At 40.5% G+C, this 26,495-nt stretch overlaps 1 protein-coding gene across 1 annotated transcript in view; it reads right to left on the reverse strand.

Moving 5' to 3' along the window:
• Window positions 1-26,495, reverse strand: part of col25a1 (collagen type XXV alpha 1 chain) — a 149,563-nt gene that overhangs the window by 63,579 nt on the left and 59,489 nt on the right. Inside the window, exon 3 of the mRNA XM_084924366.1 lies at window positions 1,152-1,196. Coding sequence (XP_084780492.1) covers window positions 1,152-1,196 — 45 coding nt within the window. The remainder of the gene's footprint in view (window positions 1-1,151; window positions 1,197-26,495) is intronic.

A 26,495-nucleotide genomic window follows, 5' to 3' on the forward strand; every position in this document is an offset into this window, starting at 1 on the left:
CTGCACAATGGTGCCATTTAAACTACGCTGGCATGGTGGATGTTTATTGGGAGGTTAAGCACTGCATAAACAAAGCCTGGCAGTATCTCAGATCTGCAGCCAACCGGAACATTGGACCGCTGTCTTTCTGTAAACTCATTTTGTTATTATTATTTTTTTATTTATTAATTCTTAAAATCTTTAATGGCTTTCAGGCTGTGTGCAGGATCGCTATGGTAATATGCAAATTAGAAAAAATAAAAGAAGAAAGAAACGTATAGCAGATCCACATCTCGAAACAAAAGCAGGAGCCTTAATTCGACTGAAAATACAGGAAATAAAAATACTAATACTCAGCAAGCAGATCTCAAATGATTCAGTTGAATTCCTCTGACTTCCTGTGCAAATTCCAGTGTTTGGTTCTCAGTCTACGAAACCAAAGCTGTTCTTTTTCAGTCTGCCTCACTAAGGCTGGGGACTTCGCCCCGTCTTTCTGCCTTCCTTTTGCAAAGCTAATACTTTTTTCCCAAAGTGTTTTCTGTTTTCTTTGCTCTCGACCAAAAGGCCGACACACTCCAGATTCCATTATCACTTCCCGCTATCAGGTGAGCGGAGCGTGGACGCAGCTCGGCGCCAAGTACGTGTTCTCGCTGCGAATTCAATTTGCGGTGACACTTCCCGTGCCGGGGAGTGTCAGTGCGCGACACGTCCCAGCTGAGGCCTAGATGCCCGAGGCCTCAGCTGGGACAGATGGAGGAAGGGGAGAGGGGGAGACTGGAGATCCTGATTACATTATAACAAGTCGCTGCTGAGTTTGTGGGGGTTGAGCTCGGGACAGCATATAAACATATCCACGCTGAGCGTAAGCACGGACATCAGCAGCTTCCACCAGGTTTCCAATCACTTTTTCTGTCCCTCAGCTTTACCGGGAAAATACAGTGTTTCTGCAGCGACTGCAGCTCAAACAATCCAAGCGAACACTGAAACCAACCGGCCACAAATTACACATCTATAACCTATTTTGGCCTCCACAGATATACAGTGTACTTTTTACATGATTGTAAGTGCAGCACGATTTGCTAATGTCCTCCTGAATCATTGCTTAAACGTTTCTGGATTGAGAAAACTCGATTCAGATTCAGACAAACACACAAACACACAAATGTGCATACCAGGGTCTCCATTACGGCCTCTTCTTCCCCGCTTTCCTGGAGGTCCTGGGGGAAAAAAAAGAAGAATAATGCGATTGTCATTTTGTTTGTGTAAGTTTCATATTCTACAAGTGTTCTCGCTCTCACTTTTACACACCAGGGTGAGGAAAAACCTCCAATGTGAAAAGTTCACATTGGAAAACCAAACACGTTCCAGCCTCACTGCTTAATAAGCATTGAGGCTTTATGTATATGTAGACATAAGTCGAGGTGGAAGAAAGAACTCCAAGGTCTGCTTCATGCTGTCATTTTATTTCTTTCTCTCCTTTTAAAGGTTGTCTTTCAGCACGGATGCCCAGGTTTGAAATTTGTTTATCTTAACTAGCGCGTTTGTGTTTGCCATCTTCCTGTCAACACTATCATGCTGCTAAAGCTCAGCTGGAGGAGTAAAACAATTACACGCTTAGCCAGGTTTTACAAGTTGAAGGCTTGACTAGATCATACTGAATACAGGTAATGCTTCAAAAAAAAGGAAGAAAAAGTGTAAATATCTCTAATTTCCTTTATAAAATGACTTTGAAGTAGTAAAGTTAGTCTGTTCATGAGACCAGCTGCTAAAACTAATTTTCTTGTTTCTGGCTTTTTGTTGTCATTTCCACAGTAAAATGCCAGAATTTTAACATTTTTAACATTAAAACATTAAACAACCATGTTTATATAGCTTCTCACTTGCATTGCACAGCCGCCAGGATCGACAGTTTGATTATTTTCTGTTAATTTACTAACCTTACCTAACTCAGGGCCACTGTAGTCTGTGCTGGTTCTGGACTAATTGTATGACAAATCTAAACTAAACTCATTTCTAGTGCCAGTTCGAATGACTTATTAACAGCCTGAGTTGCCTTCAAGGAGGAGGAACTGACGGTCATGGTACTTGCGTGACAGGGTCGGGAGAAGTGTGTTTGTATGCAGTGGTATTCTTTACGCTTGACTAGCAGTTGTGAACAAACACACTGGCTAGTGTGTCTCCTCAAAACCATCCAAATTCTGACTTAACAAACTGGGTGAACATCAGTCTCAGGCAATGGAAAACGTGCCATATCAGTGGCTGCTCCTATAATAAAGGAGTGTTTTTATAAAAGCAGAACTTGAGAAAACTGACAGATATAGGATTTTTGAGACCGATATTGTTATCGATATTTAAAAATTCAATATTTTGATATATTAGCTGATATTTTTTTCCAGGCACAAGAAACATAGATAGACTTCCATTAACACTTGTTCTGTGTAGTTATGTATTTCAAACATGGGTGTTGCCAACAGAGAAACTGCAACATATCCACTGGTGGATATAATATGCAACGTCAACAGCCATAACATGACTGAAGAACGTCTCCCCTGAGTCTTCTTTACTTTTTTTAATTTTCAGTTATCAGCCATTATAAATGCAGATATTGCTATATCTGGCAGCACAATGGTGTGGTAATTAGCATTGCTGCTGCACAGCAAAAAGGTCCTGAGTTTGATTTCACCCTTCTGTGTGGAGTTTGCATGTTCTCCCCGTGTTTGCGTGGAATCTCTCTGGGTACTCCGGCTCCCTCTCACAATCCAAAGACATGCAGTTAGTGGGATTAGGTTAACTGGTCATTCTAAATTGCCCATAAGTGTGAATGTGAGTTCAAATGGTTGCTTGTCTCTATGCGTTAGCCCTGTGGAAGACTGATGACCTGCCCTTGGTGTACCCCGCCTCTCACCCTATGGTAGCTGGGATAAGCGTAAGAGGATGGATGGATAACGCTATATCAGCCACACTATCTTGCCAATAAATTGATGAGTTCTTTTTAAATCCCTATTTAATGAAAAAAAATGCATTGAGTTATCATGTTAGAGGTTCAAGATAATCACAGTCATGAAACAATTTCAGGTGACTCTGAACTCTCTCTAGGTAACGCTGCAGTTATGCTCATGAGGGCTTCCCATGATGCACTGAGAGTTTCTTCTACATTCACCTTATCCTCACTCTCTATGTATTTATACACCGCTCCGCATTTAAATTTGAGTTATAATTGATCTTCGTCCCTGTCTTCCTCCCTTCACCCCCAATCAGATGGCTGCCACTCCCTAAACCTGGTTGTGCTGGAGGTTTCTTCCTGTTAAGAGAAGGTTTTTCCTTCCCACTGTCACCAAATGCTTGCTCATTTAGGTTTGTCTGATTGTTGGAATTCTCTATGTATTATTGTAGGGTCTTTACTTTACAGTATAAAGCATCTTGAGGCAGTTTTTTGGTTGATTTGGTGCTGTATATAAAACTGTACTGAATTGAGCAAAATAAATAGAATTGGTGAAAGTTTCTGAAGAGAGCGCACAGCACAGAATTAATTATTTGGGTATTAAAAGGTGCTCCAAGAAATGACTTTGATGCTAGGCTTTCATGTTCAGCTAAAGTATGCAAGTATGCAAAACAATCATACTAATTACGAATCTAAATTGCTGAAATTGACCTTCATACCGTGCGTGCAAACCAGATGCATGCCTGTAAGTATGGTGCAAAACAAAAATAAAAATCCTGTTTATGCTGTGTTTGGCTGATTTATGACATTCCAGATGTGTCATTAGGGTGCAAAACGCAGGATTATGTTGCACAACTCTTTGTATGATGCTAAGTGCTCAATTTGATACCACTGCTTGGCTCAGCCTCCACTTCCAACTTTGCTCCTTTTGAACCCTTTCCAGGATAATGTCAGCTGCTGCCAGTGAAGGGTGCAGGCAAAGTTTAAGGAATGAAACCACAGGTGGAGCCTGACTCTCACTTTACTGTGGTTCATATCAACCCTGGGTTCTCCATAGGTCTGTATTTTAAAAGAAACAGAAGGGGGTTTACTGTGTTTGGCAGTCACTTCATTATTGCTCACTTTGAAATGACACATGACACCTCAGAGAGGAATATTCTGTACGACAAGATGACATCCTTCTGATTTCAGTAGGATATTTTTGACAACCTTTAAGAAAATACTACCTTCGTGGGAGTGTGTGGTCCAGACGAAATACCCTACACGATTTTTAGATATCATCACGATTCCTAATATTCATCACAATATTTTTTATTCAGATTATAGGCTGTAAGGAGATATCGCCATAGAATCCAGACTATAAACTAAAAAACTTGGTGAAGAGTGCTCTAAGCCAACAACAATATTTCAGTTTATGAAACATTAATGAAAGAATAACTTAACAATGTCTATAATGGCCAGTCCAAACACGTTTTCAGATGTATTCAAGTTTCCTTAAGACAAAAAAAAGTGACCAGAACCTCTTTAAAAAAATGAAATCAACAGCTGGATTCTAGGGCGAGGGGAGACATTCGGCTGCCTGTTAAGGCAAAACATCACTCTTGCTCAAAAACATTGTTTTGGCCCGCTGTTTTCTCACAGTATCCCGTGTACAGCGGTTTCGGAAAAAAATGCGGCCGGGAATGTCATGACGTGGGTCACTAACTACGAACAATCTGTTGAAACCTTTACAGCAGATTTTAAAAATGAAAGTGAAATAAATCAGAGTGAATTTAATTATTATTAAATGTTTGGCCAGGCGAAGATTTTGGTCAGACATAACAAAAATGGACCCTGTGGTGTTGAATATTATGTTTTTACATTGTGTTATTTGGTGGCTTTTATATTTGAGAAAGGAAGCAGCAGAGAGCCACATCACAATGCACAACCAGGGATTACGGTTTGGCTTCTTTTTTTACTAGGCTACACTGACGGTAATGTCAGTCCGTTTGTTTTCAGTGACTACTGTAGATATACTCACATTTATCCTAATGGTTGTGGTGATTCCTTCACATCTTTATATAATGAATTACAAGCTTATTTTTTTCAGCTGACCATAAATTTACCAAATATGTCCAAAGTGGGCTGAAAAACTAAGCTAAAGCTAGAGTGCCAAAGAGTGCACAACTTTAAATAGCTTTGTCTTGATATCCCTGTCTGTGTGATGCACCATTACACTTTATGGATGCACCTTACTCATGTCTCAATCACACTAGAGTATAAACAGCATGACATTTGCCTTTTGACTAGGAAAACTGTGATTTCCCAGTGTCTGCCGGGAAGTAGTTAAGGTCGTTACGGACCAACCAGATGTTGTCTGTGCAGGGCCCTCAACCTCCGGACAGCCACTTTGATCACAAGGTGATTGTACATATCAGCTGGTAGGAGGTAACCAAACAACCAAGGGCTGACTCGGGCTGACTGCAATCACTCTCAGACAGATCATAAATGACAATAATAGCAGAATAATTTCTAAACACGGGCAGACTGCCACCAAGTAGCAGTCAGTTAGATTTCTGCATATGTAAGACAGATTTTTAATAGATGACAATAGATTTGCAACTATCCCAGTTAATCCACATGTTACAACAAACAGATTATGTTTAATTTCCAATTACTGATCCGATTACTCTGCATTGATCCCATTCAAATTGCTGTTTTTTACCATTAAGACACAAACAGCAATTGACTGTGAGTATTAGCACTAACCACAGCATGCACTAATCAAGATGGCTGCTGTGCACTGTTAGAATAAAACATTAAATATCAATCGCCACCATTCAAAGGACATCTGGTCAAAGAGAATCTCAGTTTTGTTACCTTAACTGCAAATATCTCTCAAAGCTATGTCTGAAAAACACAATTTATTGAATGGTTTTTGATGCATAAAATCCAAATAAACAATGAGCTATATTGCCCCAAATCCTTATCCAGCAAACCTCTGATATGAGGTAAAAACACACTCACACAGGCCAAGCGGTGTGACCTGGCCAGTCAACGTGCTAGCGACTTTTCTTTCTTTAGCTTGTGGTGATAACATCATGTGGACTGTAGTCAATGGTTACATGTTCTTGTTAGGCTAGTAGAGTAGTTTATCGAAAATATCATTCACAAACCTGCGACAACAGACAATTCAACTATTTACACTACTGCTAAACCATAATAGTTAACAGAAATCTAAATATTCTTATAAAATCTGCTTTTGCATCTTAATCTAGAAGTTTTTTAATTTCAGTTAACATAAAAAAGCTTTAAAAAATTAACAGTTTTGGTCTTGAGCCTTGTTTTTGTGCATATGCGATATAATCAAACACACTGTGAAAAGTAACTTTGTTCACTAAAATTGTCAAATTGTCATTTGTAGACAGTGCCAGTCAAAGCAGAAACACTGCTTTAACACGGTAATCACTTCTCTACAGCAGCGACGGCATTGTATTGACTAAACTGATGGATATAAACTGACTTGATTGGTACCATGTTAGCTGTGAGAGCAGCATGAAACCATCAGCACAACAATTTTCTGCTTTCTTACAACGCAGTGTGGGATTTTTACACCCCGCAGAGTGTTATTGGTCCAAAATATTGACACTATTAGTCATTCGAAAGCTATTTGGAACAAAAAAAAAGAAAAAGTAATTGGCAGCATTGTGAAACATGCTGTTTTAAGCCATGGCTACATTGTTTTTGAATAATTCTGCTCATGCCATTCATTACAACCTTATTTCAAAGCTATGCATTGTTTGACATAATAAATTTCTTGTTTATACTCCATGGAATTGAAACATAATTGCCTTTTAGCACTGCCCACCATCCATAAAATACAGATTGGTCCGGCACAGTTAACAGCACAGAATCCGTTTCTCCTTTCTCTCCAAATCAATCAGTTTTAAGTAAACCAGGCCCCGGCCGGACTCATTTACAATACCAGCATTGTTACTGAGCTTGATATACATAATCAAACCATTCAAAGCTTCCCTCTCAAAGTAATAAAGCTATCCCTGAGAATAAAGGTCAAAATTATGCCAGAAATAGCAAACAGGGTACCAGCTTCAACCTCCAAAGTAAATCAAGTTTGACGAGAATTGGCTTTAGATTTCAAAGTAAGCCCAGTTGCACCATTCCTGGGTACAGTGAACAAATTGAGATGTTTTCTGAAACTGCAGGCCGAAATCATACACAGTTTATAATGCCCCTTGTTAAAATGTCATCACGAGTGAAGCTTAAAACGTTTGATCTTTAACACGGTCTGTGTCACTTGCTGTGGTCTCTTTAATTGCAAATAAAGAGGAAAGCAAAATGTACTTCTGAGTGTTCATTCAAATGCATCAAAGGTTTCTGTTAAAGATAGAAAAAGCCTAAAATCGCCCGTTTTGAAAGACTCGTTTGTTAATACCACAAGCAAGATCTTCTTCTTGAACTGAACCTACAGTGCAAAAGTCTTCAGCCCCCCCCCCCCCCCCCCCCCCCCCCCCCTCATATATTCAAAAATCTGAAAGCATAATTGGTATATAAGTATATAAGGACAAATGTGTATAAGGAGTTTGTACAATTCTAATAGGCTTTAAACTCAATATTTGGTATGACCACTTTTATTTTTCGAAAAAGCCTGAAATCTAATACGCAAACTTTTCTCTCAGTCTTCAAGAAAAGTTCTTCGGGTTTCGTGAAAGATATTAAAAGTCCTTTTAATTTTAAAAATCTCCTTTTAATGTTCGCTGCCTTTTTTCCATTCCCTGTTAACACAGTCCCACACTGCTTCAATAATGTTGATGTCTGGGCTCTGGGGAGGCCAATCTAAGACTGATAATTTTCCACAGTGTGCTTTTCTATCCAGGTATACTTTCTCTGCACACTTTCTAGATGGTGCTACATCATGGATCAAAATCTGCCTACATACTGGTCTATCAAACTAATTTATCTTGACATTTTTGGTATTTTTCATAGACTCATCTAAAGAAATAGGAACAAGTCATGTGTTTTTGTGACAGGCTGCCACAAAAGCACACAGTTTAAAATTAGTTCTTTGCTAAGTTGTCTGTTATGTGTTGACACGAGACTGGTTCTTCCACTGAGTTAGGTGCCTTTTATGCTTAAAATGTTCAAAGGTCAGTGTTGAGTGGCTTAACAAATGAAAAACATTGCTCTGAACATGGTCAGGTACAAGCACTCCAATGAAAATTAATTCAAAGAAATATCCAAAGAAAGGCTGTGAAAGACCTGCAGAACTGTTTCTCAAAACCACTTTAAAAATGACAAGAAAGTCAGTAAAATATAAAGAACTGAGGGGTGGCTCAATACTTTGCACAGTAATGAAGCCATTTGTCCATGACTCATTTTAAGACTACTTATAAATTTAAATTTTAACCAGCCAAATCTTTGGATACCAAAAGCACAGCATACTGACCTTGCTGTTTATTCATAATAATGTCCACACAATGTCCAATATAAATGTCATATTAGTTCAGTGCTTCTAACTACTTCAGATGGGAATGATTCAGAAACTGACGTGAACAAAACTTGTGGGATTTGGTTCAGTTATGTTAAGTGACACTGGCTTTGCCATGACTGTCAGGTCCCATCGTGACTAAAGTTGCGCCTGCTTCATTGTTGAGTCGATAAACACTACAATATCACAGTGTGGCCCAAACTAGCCTCAGACCTTGTCTCTCAAAGCTGAGTTGAAATGTTCGGAATATTTCTAATAAAAAAAAAACACAACTGTTATGATCAATGTCTAAAGCATTCCAAGGATTTAGGAAGATTTGGTCAAAACAGACTTTAATATAGTCCATTTAATCCCACAACATGGATGGATGAGTTTATTAAACCTGGCAACTCTTGGGTATCCAGGTCAGAGGAACTAAAGCTGCACAAAAGCTGGCTTTCTACTGTACAATCATCTGTTACTTTACAAGTACATTTTTGTGGAAACGTCTGGCAAAGACGAAGACATTCTTGATCCAAGATCCTCATTACTCGGCATGACAATGAATAAATCAATACGTGAAATGCTAATTCGCGGAACAATGTGTCCACTGTCCAAGGGAGAAAAAAAATGGAAATTTAACCACGATTTTACAATCATCCTTGTCCATGAATGTCACTGCTCTCTTCATCTGTGTATTGTTGTCAGAAATGGGAATTGCAAAATCTAAAAGCAAAGACAGAGACGCAGAAGACTGCTCCTCACAAAAACCTCAAGTCAGCGGATTTACTGAGCTAAAAAAGAAAAAAGAACAATAATAAAGTGCTCAGTGTCAAACCTGACAGACACATCGAAATTTTTAATAATCTGGATCTTCCATATTGCGCCACGTTGAGCAAATTCAATCCAGCTTGCTGAACTACTGCACTGGCCCCTGAAGTCTTTGAGGTTACGCAGATGCAGTCCAACGTTAAAGTGCATCTGTGCTCCCCTCACACAAACACCTGATTCTGAAGATTCAACAGAGTGGTACAAAAAGATAGATGAAGATCTGGATTGTCTCTCCATCAGTTTTACACCCCTCTTGGGAACATCACTCACGGGTATTGTTGAGTGAAATAGGAAAGTCCTCTCAAACTTGAGATCGGCTAAGTTGGCCCCAGAAGGAAGTCCTTGGACTCTCATTGACCCTACCTACCTTTACGAACCCCATCACCTCCCCAACATCGTTCAGTTTAAGAGAGATAAGTAAGTCAAACAAAGAGCTTCTTCTCAAAGAGAAGGTCGTTAGGCACTAAAAGGCTCCAAAACCCAAAATGACCATATTACACTCTAAACATTAGCAGCAGCATGTCCGGTGGACTCCCTCGTTATCATGTCTAATGGCTTACTCAAAGAACAGAAAAGTTGCATGGATTATACCAACTGTACCAGTGGTTGGATGTGCGTACTCTGACGTACAGCTTGCAGTTCGCATTCACATAGCAAGCTTCACTTGTGTCACTAGAAGTTCAAGTCCTGGAAATGAGAGGCAAGGTTCCAAATTCCTGCGATCTGATACAAAGAACAGACTACAGCAGGGTCAGCGTGTATAGTTACGTCTTTTCAAAGAGCAACCCTATTATCAGCCATGTTTAATGGTAGCGGTTCTTTAACTGCCTTCAAACTGTTGGGGTTATTTTTCTTGCGAGCCAAAAATAAGCGGCGGACTGTAACACGTGCAGGTAAAAGGAAAAAAAGGTTTGTTAACTTGTTTAGAGAGCGCAAAGCTACTAACCCTAAACCCCAACTACTTCTTCTTCTTTACATTTTTTTTCCTTGTAACAGCTTCTTGAAGGTTTTTGGCAACTTCATATAAACAGCAAACTCTGCAAAAGAATTTGGGGGCCTATTTTAATTTTCCCCAGACCCGCATTTAAATCCCAGCCCGACCTAGAAAAACAGTGTTTGAAAGGATAATTCACATTATTCTCTGATTCTGTGGCATATATCTTCATTATCGTTATTTCCAACTGCATTAACTCCGACGCAACGATTCCCTGAATAAATATGATGATTATAGTCATTTCCTAAATACTTATTTTCAATTATATTTAATTCGTTGCCCCAAAAAGAGAGGCACATTGTGTCTGATTTTTACATTTACTTACTGTCCTCTCTTTGTCCAGTCATTTTGTCACCGCAGAAAATCTTCTCCAGTGAGCACTGTATTTATTTATCCAGTCCATTGCAATGCTACAGGGCATTTCCTGTATCTATTTCAGTGCCAATCAAAAGCCATTACACAGACATCTTTGTATTGTCTCTGTAACAAATTTATTGTTAGATGCAGATAGATTTGTTTACAGAGTGCTACTCAAGACAGTATAATCACTTAGCTGGAAAGTTACAGTAAAGCAAAACATCTCACTGATTACAGCCTAAATGTAATCTAATGAACAGTCATGAGAAGTAATGAACAGCGACGCCCGCCTCATAAACTCTAATGAAACTCAGTTCTGTCATTATTAATTACAAGACGCCATGAAAAACATGTTGTGTTGTTATTACGTTAAAGTTCAAACTAATTCACAGCACCAACAGCCCACTGGTTAATGTCAGAAAGTCCCAAGATATCACCACGAAGCAAGTGGAAACTAATTACACGAACCAGGATTCATTACAACGCAGAAAGCAGATCCTGATTTTTTATTTTTTATTTTAATGAGGCATGTTTTCTGGGAGCACCCCTGCACACCCTCAGCAGTGGTCAGGGTATGTTGTTATCAGCTTGAAATGAATTCGTTTCTCCATCCGTCCCTGATGAATAAGGCAATTTTGTGCCTGTGTATGTGAATGTGGTGTGTGTACGTTGGCTGGGTTCTGCGCTGCATTTGTCCAGATGCCAGTTATCAGTTCATTAAACCAATCAATCCATTAGGATGTGAGGAACTGTCTATCGCTGCAGGCTCCATTAACGCTGCGTCAAGCAGACTGAAACCAGTATTAAAAATGCATCTTCCTCTCCGTCTACCACACTATAAAAAAACGAAAACAGTCTCCCAGTGTTACACTAGTTGAACGCAAAGAAACTTTTTTTTCTTTTTTACAGCACACTGCCAGTTAGGACAGTCCTGCAGTCGTCTTTCAAAGGTAACCTCATAATAAAGACGTACGCTCACTCAGACACGTTTAACGCCCAGCTCCGTGGACTGAAAATCATTACAGAACCGAACAAGAGCTTTGTCACAGAAGACACATGACGTGACTATGACTATGGTTGGCAAGCGTGCGTGGATCATCCACGTTTTCGCTTCGGTTCAGTGTCAAGGCTTGAACGCTCCTGAAGAGGAAGTAAGGCCTTTGAGAGAGAGCCTTTTCATCACCTTCAGAGATCAATGTGTTTTCCTCTGGCAGCAGGCTCAGTGCTGGGATACTTGAGACCCACCCCGTTAGCTGCACACTGCAATTATCCTCCCCACAGAACTGACTGCGGTCGTGATGGAAGCAGAACACACTCCCTGATGAGGGGAGGTCAGTAATAAGCCAATCGATCGGCCAAGTCGCGTCGCTTTAATGCAAGGAGTTAAACTGGCACAGTCGGCCTTCCTGACGACTCTATCAGGAACCTTCACTGTATCCCGAGGACATTCCTGGAAACATGTGCTTGCATTCAAGGGAGTGTTACTTATGGGTAACATCATGACTGTTAGCTATACCGTTTCATCTTGTGAAAATGAAAAATAAAAACAGCAGGATGAGCCCAGCTTGGCTTGGCAACGGTGAAGTGTAATCCACAGTGGAAATGAATGGTTTCTTTTTAGTGTTAACCAAGTCATATCTTGGCATGTCCTCCCCCCCAGATCGCACGGGGGCTTCCAATCTACCAGATAAATAAAACCTAATCTAATTGCCATGACAAAATCGCCGTCTAGAGCCAACAGTCTAGTCAACTTTCACTGAACTGCAGCTTCATCCACCTGTGCCTTCATTTCAACACTGGTCTGTTAAAATAACAGCGTTAAGGAGGGACAAAGAGTGACCAAGAGTTAATTATTTGACTTGGCATATACCAGTGTTTCCCGACCACTGTGCCGTGGCACATAGGTGTGCCGTGAGAAATGGCCAGGTGTGCCGTAGAAGGTTATCTGGTTCCACCTGATTAGTCCTCTAAGCCAGCGGTCCCCAACCCCTGGGCCTCGGACCGGTACCGGTCCGTGAGTTGTTTGGTACCGGGCCGCGAGAGTTGAGGCTCAGGTATGAAATGTATGGTTTTCAGGGTTTTTATCGTTAACTCAGTTTCCCTGGGTCTTTTCCCGTGTGTTATGAATAATTCTTCCTTTTTTTGGTACCGGTACTGGTTTTATTTTGTTGTACTTATCCGCGACACCTTAAAGGCCGGTCGGTAAAAGTATTGTCGGACATAAACCGATCCGTGGAACAAGAAAGGTTGGGGACCGCTGCCCTAAGCGACCGGCGTGAGTAATGGGCAGAACAGTTACATTCTCTTCCACTAAAGGACAGTACAACTACCTGCCCCAATTAAATGGGTTGCCAACTGCCAACTGCCAGTAAAACTGAAGAAGACGAAGAACAAATGACATAATGGTCATACTGTGAGACGACGCAGCACCTACTGCCAATAGATAAATATTTGAAAGGAATCTGACCTGGGTCCCGGGGAAAATTCTGACCCAAACGAAGGCCCTAGCATGAGTAGTGGTCATAAGAAAGCAAAAAAAGTATACTGGGGACAAACTGAACCAATTCCACTGTGCCTGGTGAGCGGAGATAAATTATCAATATGCATTTTGTGACATTTTTGTTGTGCTGTGTGATTTTTCGAATGTGAAATATTGGATTCTAGTGAAAATCTATTTCAGCATAATCTGACCTCTAAACCGATTTGACCATTCAGGTTGGAAGAGTCTAAATTTACCCTTCTAAAGTGCAGCTCTGAGGCATCCTGTTGAACACCAAGGAAACTGAGGACACACTGAGACGTGGCCAAATGGCTCTTCAGGGGATCAGCCAGAAGATACGTTGAAAGCTTATGAAGGGCGTGTTTGGCGACCATTGTACCGAGCATAGTGATGGCGACATGCATAGTAATACATACTACACCTTCTTATGTGTGTGTGCTTGAGCTGCTAAAATAGTCACAAGAGGATCTCTGTAACTGGGACATAACGTGCATGATTAGCTTCAAATGATCCTTCTCTTGTTCAAGTTCAAATGAAATACTTTATCTGTGTTTAAGGCTTTTGTGGCTATTAAATGTCACGATGGAATCGCGTGTAATCCTATACCTGCTGCTAACGGACGCTATGACTGCTGGCTGACCTTATCAACACCAGAGTTGTGAGAGCCAATGGTGTGTGGTGTGTGAGTGTGTATATGTGTGTGTAGCTGGATTTAAAAGACATTGGGCTACACAATATGGACCACAGGGCCCCAAACTACTCAAGGACAGTTCTTCAAACCAATGAAGTCACCGGAGAAAAGCCAGCAGCGCTCAAGTCCAAAATGCTATTATAATACTCAGCTATTTTAATAAACTAGAATACAGTTCGTTATCCTCATTACATTAGTGTCATGTTTGGTTGGATACTGTAGGATAGCCAACAACTAGCATGGTTTGAGGCAATCAGAGGTAACTATTTTTTAACTGCTTGTGGTTGTTCTTGTTTTTTTAACTGTACAGAGGCTACCACAGCAAATACCTTTCAGTTCAGATGGAGTCAGTGTGTCAAAACAAGCCATAACCACCGTTGGTCTTTACTCTCTAAGATTTGATTGAGCAATATTGACAGCTACTGATAAAATGAAACCAGCTCGATGAAGTTCTGCTCTGTATGGAATCTTATTACTTTCTGTTCAATGACCCTTTCCCTTTCTGACAATCCCCAACATTACTTTTACTGAAAAAAATATTACATGGTTAGAGGGTTCAACTAAATTACAAAATAATTTACCAGTCACAATAAGCAGCTTTGCAGCAATTTTATTCTTTAATGACCCAGTTCAATCTAGTTGGTTATTTTCAGGGGAAAATAAAAATTCAGATTTTGCTGGTTCAAGTTTATAAAATATGAGGATTCCTAGAACTTGACTGAGTTTCTTTTTTTTTTTTTTTTGAATCACTGTGAATCTATTAGCTTTGGATTTGGAATTTGGGTTTGGTCTGGCACAAGAAAGTGTTTATATATTTTCTTCTTCTTTCTCTTCCTTTTAAATTTAGGCAAACTTATCCTCAAATCTAAGCGAACACAATCCCACTGTCTGGTCAGTAAAGCTGCAGTTTCACTTATGTGCGGGACGTTTCCATTCCCTTTGATCTGATTTGGTTGGGACTCCGGTATTGTTTTTTTCCCTTCACTCTTTAATGTATTCTATCTCCCAAGGGACTTACTTTCACTATGTTTCAACTTATCGGCCAACCTCGGTGGTCTGAAGCTGGTGCTTACGTGAGGGTTCAAGCTTGGTGGATTATCCTGCAACAGTTTGAGCACGCAAGCATGACGGGTACAGGCTCTTATGTCACAGATACCCTATCTTGTCAGCAGCAAAGGAAAATATAAGATAGACAGGCTGTGAGTGTGGTGGGCTACAAAGGCGATCGCTTAGTAGAATAGAGGGATGAAAGATTTAAGGGGAAAATGGAAAGTCTACAGTCTAGAGCAACATGCTTTTGACCCTTTTGCGTGGAGTTGTTGAATTCACTGCCCTTATAAAACTCCTCAGTCAGAGCAGATATTACGGTTGTTACATTTCAGCTATGTAGACTTGACATTAAATCTTTTTATCGTTTAAGATTAAAGAATGAGCGCGACTCGTATAATCAAGGCTTGAAACTAGAAATGTATCGAAATGAAAATGCTCCAGTGAACTCTCAAAACTGGCCTCACTAAAGATGAGTGCCAATTTAGCCCTCTGCTGGGCACGAGCTGCAAAAAATACAATCCAATTTTTCCATTCAGCACTCCAGTGAATCATAAAATAATGGCACAGTATGTCAAATCGGCTCCAGATATATAAAGTGCAATTTGAAGAGAAGCCTCCTCTCACCAGACCTGCAGGTGTTGACAGACTGAGATGCGAGGTTGATATTCGAGTGGGAACAGGTAGGTGAAGTTAGCGGAAGCGGCATTAAAAAAAACAAAGGAAAATCAAAGAAATAACTTGAGATGATTAAAAACGACGGTGATAAGAGGCTACTTCTGTGCATATCTGCAACACATATGATATTATGTGGACCGTCGTATCACAAATCCCTTAAGAAGACTGATGAAAACAACCTGACAACAGAATTTCAAGGCTTTCCTAACCGACCAAAATAAACACAGGGTAGCTCAGACGAGCTCTGGGAGAATGCTGAAAGCTGTAAGTGTCTCCCAGCCGTGAATGAGTCCTGAGTGGAAACAAAAATAAAGTGTCATCTTCAGGCTGTCAGTCTTAAACTCACTGAAAGTCAGCCAGTAGGGAGTTTATTTTCCCAAACCCAGGAAACCCCTCTGGATGCTCAGAGATATACAACATTCCTCTAAAAAGACATGACCAAAACAACTAAATTTAAATGAAACACTCTTATTAGGGATTATTTCAAGCCACAAATCATGGTGATCTTTCCACTACGGCCTTCGAATGATGGGCTGTGAGCGAAAGTAGATGCATCATAGCGCAAAACATTCAGCTGGAAGGGAAATGAATTGGTACCTCAGCAAATCTTTCCTTTTAAAAAACACACACAAACCACTGCACCTTCAGTTGCTTTTGTAAGCCATTAATTCCCCTTAATGAGGGCAATTTTTTCACAAAGCACTCACATTTCCTAAGGATCTTCCTCCGGAGCTGAGTCATAGCCGGCAACTACAACCTTTGTACATACCTCGCTCATTTTTACTGCAGTAATTGGTGTAAAAACAATGTTGCTGCATTGAGTCAGGGGACTCTTTATAAGAGTTAATTCCTTCTTCTTACCTTATTTCCAATCAAAATAAATTGGATAAAACCTACTCACATTACTGCTTAAGCTACAAGAAGGATTTCTAATGAAAATTATTTCCGTATTAGAACACCAGTTGTTAGGTCAAGCTTCCATCTTGGGGAAAAATCCTTGCTATTAAAGAAACTTGACAACTGTGGTGGAAAATCCGTTTTCATTTTCCTGCAGAAACTTTCCAGGTGCACAGAGTGTAGGCCTCTGGGATGAAGTACAGCAGTAAGACCCAGATACATAATAGATGTAAAATTGATTAATACAGGCAATATGAAAAGGAAGAGCTGGAGCTGAGTTGGGTTGCGAAGTGGCATGCAGATGAGCAATAATTGCAGAGAGGCTGTAGGTGAGGTTAGCAGTGCACTGCTGTATTCTCTACACTAAGCCTAACTTTCATAGTTCCTGGCTTACTTATGTAGCTTCCTGATGTAAAGGTCAGTTAGCTTCTCCCATCTGCCTGTCAAAAATATCTATGGCAAGTACTGAACCCAAGGTTGCCCTCCAGCGCATCAGTACAGTGTAAGTGTGCATGCAAAAGCTCAAAAGTGCAAAATAAAAAAAAAAGGTGTGCAAATGAGTGTACAAGGCAAAAAGGATGTGCTAGAGCAGCGGTCCCCAACCTTTTTTGCGCCACGGACCGGTTTATGCCCGACAATATTTTCACGGACCGGCCTTTAAGGTGTCGCGGATAAATACAACAAAATGAAACTAGTACCGGTACCGAAAAAAAGAAGATTTATTCATAACACACGTGAAAAGACCCAGGAAAACAGAGTTAACGATCAAAACGATAACAAAATAACGCTGAAAACCAATAAAAACCCTGAAAACTATACATTTCACACCTGAGCCTCAACTCTCGCGGCCCGGTACCAAACGACTCACGGACCGGTACCGGTCCGAGGCCCGGGGGTTGGGGACCGCTGTGCTAGAGTAGAAAACCACCAGTAAATGCTGCCTGCCTGCTTGTCTGGTTTACGTCTATCCATATCACAGTAAAGGTTGTCTCACTATGAATTCAACAGGCATTCAAACTGTGTCAATATTCCGATCAGTGTTTCTAATTAAATGTACACATTAAACCTAAAAGTAATAAAAAAGAGATTACTGAGCAAGACCAGCAAGATGAAATCGAATCAGGTATTTTTGCCTTCAGACAACACGCCATGAAACTCATATTCATGAGCCGTGATATTAATATCACAGCACCATCTGCCCCCAACTGCTTTACGTAAAACCAGTGACACAGACTGTGAACCATGGTGTCCACTGCTCTCATGATCTAAGAAACATCAACATCAGATTACACGCCAGCACACAAATATAATAAAAACATCTGGAAAGCAGAATGCAGTAGTGTAATTGTATTAACCAAAATACTTGGTGCCAAATAAGACCGTTAGACACCAAAGTGTCTCACTCATCAACACAGTGAAAATATAGCAAATCATATGTGATGCCCGCCAGCTGGGGATTTTTTTCCCTGTCATTAACAGAGAAATGCCAGACACGGCAACACAGCCTCATGAGAAATAACTAGAGGAGATTTTTCACAAGCCCTTGAAGTTTGACAGTAAAAACAAAGAGTGTTTTTAAAGTGTTCGGGCAAAGTCCCTCCGCATCATGTTTCCTCTCTACGTGTCAGTCAAACTGACCAAGTCAAAGGTTATGGGCGGAGGAGGAGGAGAGCTCATCCTCTTGGGATGATTTATAATCCTGACCTGTAGTTTCAGGTGGCTGCAGAGCTACAGCAAAGCTGGCAGTGGGACCCCGGCCCTTCCATCATGACATATTGTTACTATTATGGTTTTGATCCTAAAGGTTTAGCAAAGGATCCACAAACATTTGCCACTTCCTCATCTCGCAGCCATTAGGTGCTTTGAAATAAATATTTTCCTCTAAAATTGCACATATATTTGAAAAATGCAATTTCCATCATTCCAATGATGATTAAAATAATAAAAATATTTAATTGACAGAACACTTTTGGTTTATAATATTTTGTATTTCTATTTAACTTACTCTTGGTGTCAAAGTAATATATGTATGCTCATATTACAGTCATATTATAAGTCGTATTATAATATACGTTACCTATTTTATAATATAAACAGGACCCTAAGATTAATGCATTTCCCGCTATAGAAAGATTTAAACAAAATATACTAACAGAAAGGGCAAAGGGAACAAAGGATAACATAAAAAGTACTGTAGAAGCAAGTCTGTATAGTAATTTAGATGATTGTTTTTCCTCTTCAAATGATCTTTGTACTTCAGCTACTTCAGTAGGAAACGGATGGGACTAATTAAATCCAGGAAATAGCAGAATAAATAAGATGAGTCACTTACATAACCAGAGTGTGCATCAAAGTCAAAAGTGCAACACCCGAGCCATTCTAAAGTGATCAAAAAGTTTGTGCAAAACTTCTTCAACCTTTATTTATATTTTGCCAAAGCCTCATCAGAAATCACCTCACAGGAAGTGTGGCTGTAAAGAAGCCATTCTTAAGGCAGGGAAACGGAGAAAAGGCTGAGGTATCCCAAACTACAAAAGAACCGGACTGAAAATCAGTGTAGTGATGAATCCAGATTTGACATTTTTGGTTTGAATCCAATTAATTGAATTGTATTTAGCACAAATCACAACAACAGTTGATTCAAGGCACTTTATAAGGTAACAACCTTACAATAATACAAAGAAAACCCCAATAATCACACCCCCTCTTTGAGCAAGCATTTGGTGACAGTGGGAAGGAAAATCTCCCTTCTAACAGGAAGAAACCTAGGGTAAGCTCAGGCAGGGGTGGCCATCTGCTGCGACCAGTTGGGGGTTGACGGGAGGAAGATATGTGGAAAAGAGTCAGAAATGAACATCTTTAACTCCCCTAACTCTTGAACCATTTGCTTAGTTGAAACATTCCAATAAAAAAATCAAAAATATAAATAATTTGTAATAATTCGTTGTTTTGTGTGTTATTTGCTGACATTCGGATGTGGCGCCCTGCCTGGGATTACCGTAATGACCCTAATGTCACAGAAGAAGAACAGCGTTGATGCTTTCAGGAAACGTTGGAATTTTTCGATTGTGCCAATGGTTCAAGAGTTCCAGTAGTTTGACCTCGCCCGCGCTCCCATCGGTTTTAACGTGTTAATAATAACTAGTGATTTAATGCAGAGTGGTATGTAAACACATAGTGAGTGAAAACAAATGCTCAGTGCATCATGGGAAGCCCCTGGAAGCCTACAGTAAGCCTATTGTAGTGTAACTAAGGGAGGGTTCAGGGTCACCTGATCAACCCTAACTATATACTTTATCAAAAAGGAAAGTTTTAAGCCTAAACTTAAAGGCAGGGAGAGTTTCTGTCTCCTGAACCCAAACTTGAAGCTGGTTCCAAAGATAAGGGTCCCGGAGGCTGAAGTAAATAATCTTTATTATGTACAGAGGACCCAACACTGACTGTGTACAGTCATCTGTCAAACACAGTCGATTCCCTGTCATGGGTTTCAGTTGCATTTCAGCCAGTGATGTTGGGGACCTTGTCAGATTTTGATCCACCATGTAGTACCATCTGGAAATTGTCTGATTGGCACTTTCATCTTATTCACACAGTCACACAGTGCTTTATCTATATCTGAGCACTTTTATCTGACATTTACAAACACACTCTGCAAGATGCACTGGGGGTCAACACGGGGCTCAGTATCTTGCACAGAGATGCTTTGAAACATGGAAAGGAGGAACCGTGCTTTAATCCATTGACCTTCCAACTGGTAGACGATGGTGTTTTGAGGTGTTTTTATCTTTAGTTTTTGAATTAAATGCTTTACTTAGATGTAAAGTTTTTCCCACATTTTAATTACTACACCTATTTATCACTTTTATTTAAAAAATGATGGGTAGCTCAAGATGTTTGCACAGTACGCCCTATCCACAAAAGAAATGCCTAGGTTCTCCTTTTTTCTCCCCATCCTCCATCTCTTCGCCATGTTTCTGGAAATTTGGCAGTTTTTGTGCCATCCTGCTGACAAACACACAAGCAGTACTAAAAAAACAACCTCCACCTCAGCTCACTGGTGGAAATAGAAAAACATAGACCTATTCTCGTTAAGCTGACTTTTGTCTAAAGTATTCCTAACAAGTTATCTCTTAAGTAGTGAGCACCTAACTTGACAAAGGGTCTATCTGGCAGTGGTACAGAACAATTAGCCATGCAGCACGTGTAGAATCAAAGGGGCTATGAGAAATTTGCAGACATCTTAAATTAAGCTGAACAACCACCTCCTCTCTCAGCGGCCGCAATGAGAGAGATTATAGCAGATCAAGCCTTTGAATCTACTCTGTTCTTTCATAAATCATAAGAAGACATCCAAGAAGATTCAATTAGTCCTGCTCGCTTAACCTTGGCAGCGCGGAAATTGCACTCCAAACCAAATACCCTGAGCACAGTATGAGAGGTATTTATGAAAGAGATTTGAGGAGGCACTCGGTGCCAGTCAATGGCAAACAAACTAATAAGCAAAGCCAAAACTAAAGGGGTCCAGATTGTTATTAGATAAACACGAAAAAAGGAGCGGTGCTTACGAGAAGACCTGGATGCTATTTTCAGGCCACCCATTTACCCGAGTCCAAGCCAAACGGTAACCTTCAGAATACAATGTGTTGTGTGAGGCAGTGATAAAAACCTCTTTTTATTTAGAGCTTGTGTTTCCAGAAGGACCCAAAAAGGCATTCTGTTATGGATTACCTTCATGGCATAACGAGCTGCCATGTAGAAAATGAACACCAAAGCAAGTCTTTTTCTACTGCGGCTGCATTTTTAATGCACTGGTTCATTATTTTCCCTCTAAATAAGACTCTCATGACTATAGAGCACTGAATGTCACCTTTCACAAAGTTTCTGTTTAATCAAACTACAAAGCTTCTTGGTTGCTTCATAACAAGACAGAACTGGGCTAGAGATAATGACACTGAGGAAACTTCTTTTGGGTGGAGATCAGATTTGGCCGTCTGACCAAAAACAGTGACGAGTAAATGTAAGTGGCATCTCTTTGAGTCGCCTGTTGTTCCAATTTCTAAATGCTAATGAAAACAGGATTAGACAGCTGGTGCTGTAGCATATGTGTGCGTGTTTCCACGTTTAATGCTGGGGACCGTTTGAGCATCGTCTAAGGCCACACATGGGACACGTACACACTTTCCACTTACAGACACACAAATTGTCAGAGATGGAATGATAGCAGATGGTCCTTCTTAATGTTTGTTACTTAAAGAAGGGGAAATACATTTTGGCTGTTGTTTGTGCTGTCTGCTAAAAGAAAAATACAAAAATCTGAATTGTTTGACTGAGATCAAACTGCATTACCTTTAAGTTGGTTTTATGAAGAGAGAAAAGCCAAGCTTCATCTTAATATTGGGCACTGTTACGGGAAAAGAGCGGGGCTTGATCTCTGCAAACAGGGCACTGATTGTAGGACTGCTGAAGTCAATTACTTGTTCAAGTGGCAGCATACTGTTCACATTAAACTTGCCATGTTACGCTGTTTATTGCTCCCTATGTTCCATGAGAACTTGCACTTTTGGAAGCACATGAAAGGAGAGGCGATGCGTTACTGTACTCCTAAAGAGGAGTTCAATTATTCGAAGCCTGCGTGTGAAGACGTTCTGCTCCGAATTCAGCACCAAGCCATCCTTGACGACTCTCTCTGAAAACTATCAACCTCAAAAACCGAGGGGTGCTCCATCTATCTGCCTTCCAACAAGCCCCGTTCTCACAGCGGCTGTCATGCGCGGCGAAAGGCTTGTGCATGGGCAGGGTTGTCATGTGCAGCATAATTCACAGCATGTAACGCTGTACATGTAACACCTACTCTGGCAGCGTGCATTTTCCACGAACTCCACTTTATCAATCATTACTGGGAAAGTGCCTGAACAGAGGCCCTAAGCAGTAATTTTGGTGGATCATTTTATGCATGCTAAGGCGGTTGAGATTTACGTAAACACTGAACATTTGCAGATGGGGGTTATGAAAAACAGGTGATGGAAATTTTAATCGAGTTTAACTTGAAGACTGCTTCTCCAATCCAGGATTGTAATTATTTGATAAAATATCTTGTTTTGTTTCATACTAACATTTTATTTCAGATTTTTTTTAAACTTACACAGACCAGTTTGTGATGGTGTTGCATTATGTAAGTAGAACTAGAATTGAACGAGTAGTTCACCAACTGTATATATTATTCAGTGATTGAGATTAACAACACTTTAAATGTTCAAGCCATCAAAAAAAGTTTTGACACTAATAACTGTAATTTTTTGTGTATGTGTGTGTACTGATTAACTGCAAAAACACAGCATTTTAACGTAAACGGCATCTTTACAGGCACTGATTTTGTTGAACTTGGACACAACCTGACAATTTCAGCATGTTCACTAGAGGGGCATCCATCAAATCACGTGCACGGCTGGTTTAAATTCAACAGCACTGCATCGATTCAGACAGCCTAAATTGTGACAAAAGCCGTACCTGAATCGATGCAGACATCACTTTTTGGAAAACCCTCACAACACAGCCATATCTTGTTTTTATCTTTCAGCCTAATCATGCTATTTACTGGAGGCTGGCAACCCACTCCGCTCAAACCAATAAAATTGTCTCTGCCAGAGTTGTCAAGTCTGTGAGAGCTTTTGTCAGAGCAGAGTTATTAATCACAGATTTAAAAAAAAAAAACGGTCCCAGTCAACTGATTAAACTAACAGACAGGTAGAAAATCCCCAAGCTGAGTCTGAAAACTTTCAGCAAACTATCCAGATAGCAACACTTCACAGTCTCAGATTCCCTTCTTCACCTCCAGCTAACATTAGCAAACATGAGCAGTAGCTGCATGTTCTTCTATGCTGCCGCTGCAGGCTGAATCCATTTCTTAAGCCACAACATAATGTAAAAGAAAAAAATCCAATTAATTCCTTTAAAAAATCGGCATTTTTTTTGTTAGACAACAGACAAGATATTCTAATAGATGTCATAGTCATGTAACCAAAGATGGCACATGTTAAAAGCACAGCACCAACATATGACTTGTTCTTCGTGCCTCTAATAGAACTACCAGATTATCAAAGCGTACCGCTTAAAAAAAAAGTACATCAAAAATACTTCACACTTTCCTGACCCTGTGGGGAAACTGGTCTTGAACTCCCACTACTGCTGATCCACCATATGCCTCGTTCTGCTCCATAACTGCTATGTCACTCCTCCCTGCAGCTTGATCCACCGTATTCAAAGATTTTACCGTTTCCAACGCTAGGGAAACTTTTTCAAGCTTTGGCCTCAACCCAAGAGAAAAGTTCTCTAATGCATGTACACAGTGGAAGCACTTGTTGTTTTTTTTTCTTTCCTTCCATACCCCAGTTACAGATGGAGAGACCCCATCCTGTCAGGCTCCCCTGTGCCAAAGCTCTGCCAGGGAGGCCCCTGTGATAATGAGCCTTAAACACTATTTACAGCCACACTACAATAATGCTGTAACAATGGTTTCCACATAAGTTTTGTTTCAATGGACGTTTCTGGGCATAACTAGGCTTGGACCAGGCTAATAAGTGGTCCCTGATGGCCTTTGCCAAACTTTACCTCACTGTGCTGCCAGTGTGCATTTATAGGATTTTTATACCCACAAAATCATTAAATACAACAGACGGAGACTCCAGTAGTGTTAAACATTACTATGACTTTGATTAGTAAACTATACTTATTCTAAATTCCTCATTCTGGTAAAAAAAAAAAAAAAGACCTAATTTTATGTTTTACCTCAGGAATAAATAACTTGCTCCGCTGCTGAGAGTTCAACAAGAAGCTTGCTATCACCACTATGTCTCTATGGCAAGCACGAAGCTACCAACAGAAGCTGGTTAGCTCAGGATTGCAAAAAGACTGGAAATGGAGGGAAATTGTTCTTTCCTGTTCCAGTTCTTTCCAAAGGTAACAAAATCTGCTTGAAGTCCTGTCATCACCGTGAGGCTGTAAGGCAATAAGTGGAGACTTGTGGAAGTTCATGTGCGAGGGTAAGAAATCATTTGGAGCACATTATAACCGTGAGTAAAACTGTAACTTGTTTTCACACTTGCTCTGTGCATATTAAATAAACAATATATTACCGGGTCCAAGATAGGCTGTTTTTTTATCCTCTGGCTAGAAACCAGCTAGCTTTTTTTCCTTCTGAATATAAACCATACAGACATAAGGCATGCCATAGGAGAATTTTCCTGAAGAATTTTATGTGATAAGATGCTGCTCTCATGTCTGCCTGACAGAAATGCTACTCAGCGACAAAGCACAGCGGCTACAGCTAGCTATAGCAGCTAGCTGCAGCTAAAACGCGTCTCTGTGTGTCTGGTTTATAAAAACTGGAGTGTGGAAATGAGAAGATGCAGTCTGGGACTAGTTGAGATTTTGATCACAGTCTAGCTGTTTGAATTCTTAACACCAAGCACGGCTAAAAAAGCTGCTGGCTGTAGACTTTTATTTGCTGGCACGTGTAGCAGAGTATTGTTGATATTCACATCTACAATCAGCAACAAAGTAGCAGTAATATATTATCACTGGCTAGCTTCCAGAGAGCCTGATGGATAAAACAGACAGCACAAGAATTGAAATGTTTATGCAGTCAGCCCTAAGGCCTCTCCGATGCAGGGATACGTTTATCCCAAAGTCCTCAGTGTCTGTCTGCTGCTCCCTGGAACTGTAAATGTGTAGCCTACACAATAGCACAGTTGTTCAGTTGTTGTACAATCAGTAAACAGCTCAGTTGTTATCCTGTCACTTAACACGATGTAGGACATGAGTGTGACGTTGCCAGAAGACATTATGCATGTGAAAATTTACCACAGAGGGCAGGAGTACACCCCCAGTATGAAAAGCCCCTTTGCTCGCTGTGTGTGTGTGTGATTGTGGAGTGGGTAGCTGGAGTTACATCATGGGCGCTGCTTAGGCTGTGCCGCTGCCAGGCGTATGATGCAAAGGAAAAAAGAAGGCGCAGGCAGAAGAAGGGTGTGGGAATTTAGAGCCTAACATGAGTCTCCAACCTTGGCAACCTGTCTTTACTCAATGCTCACCCCACCGACACAGAGAGGAGCTCTGGAGCTGCTGTGGAGAGACTGGAAGGGATGTGAGCGGATCTGTGTTTTATCACTGCAGAGTGGCAAGTCCTTTGGGACGCTCTTCTTATTCTTTGAAGGGCACTTTATCAGACAGCGTACGAATTACAGCGCTCAAAAATCTCGGTACAAATATAAAACAACGGTAGACAGTATCTGACCTTCGAATATAATCCAAACCTGAGAAAGGTCTTAAGTTGCCTCATTATATTTCTGAATAATATGCTTTTTGAGACACAAAGCACTCCAATGATACTTCATAAAAGCAGATGTCATGCAGATGACATTTCCCATACCAGAGACATTTCCTTTTCCCCTCTAAATTTTCCTCCTTGAAAATGCCTTGTTCCTGTCTTGTCGACTAATGATTCAGCATATGCCAAATGGACAGAGAGAAGCCTCCCCAAGCGCTCTGCTCCTGGGCTACTTTGTAAGACTCCTTTAAGGGTAATTGAACAGTGATGGGTGATATCCTGAGTGTATTAAGAGGAAGCCGCAGAGACAGGTGCTTCCCATGGTGCAAAATGTAGTACACCGGAGACCTGTGAGGGTTAGATGCTTCAGACAAGGTCAGGAGCTGTTTTGACTTCACCACTCTGCTTTTCTGAATTCCCTGGCAGGTGGTGACAGCTGCATGTAAGCAAAAGGGAGTTTCCACTTGGTTTCAAGTCTCTCAGAGGCACAGGGTGGATTGTGGATTCAAACCTTTAAGCTTGCTAGTTGCTTATGTGATGATAATCTCGACCCTCCTTCGTGTGCCTGGTTTTTGCTACTGCAGACATATTTTCCCATATATGTAAGATTTATCTTTTCATTATACAGTGTCGAGCATGTCTTGTATTTCTCAAAGTTCAAGCCTTTTTCTCCAACTCTTAAAAGTCTGACAGGAGCAGACTTATCATTTTTGATGTGAAGAGTACCTTTCTTCTCAAGCTGCTCTTGAACCATGACAAAATTTAATGGAACTGCTTGCTGCGGTTACTAA

Source organism: Perissodus microlepis, chromosome 3, assembly GCF_051167445.1.
Source record: "Perissodus microlepis isolate ML-2025 ecotype Zambia chromosome 3, ASM5116744v1, whole genome shotgun sequence".
Lineage (NCBI taxonomy): Eukaryota > Metazoa > Chordata > Actinopteri > Cichliformes > Cichlidae > Perissodus > Perissodus microlepis.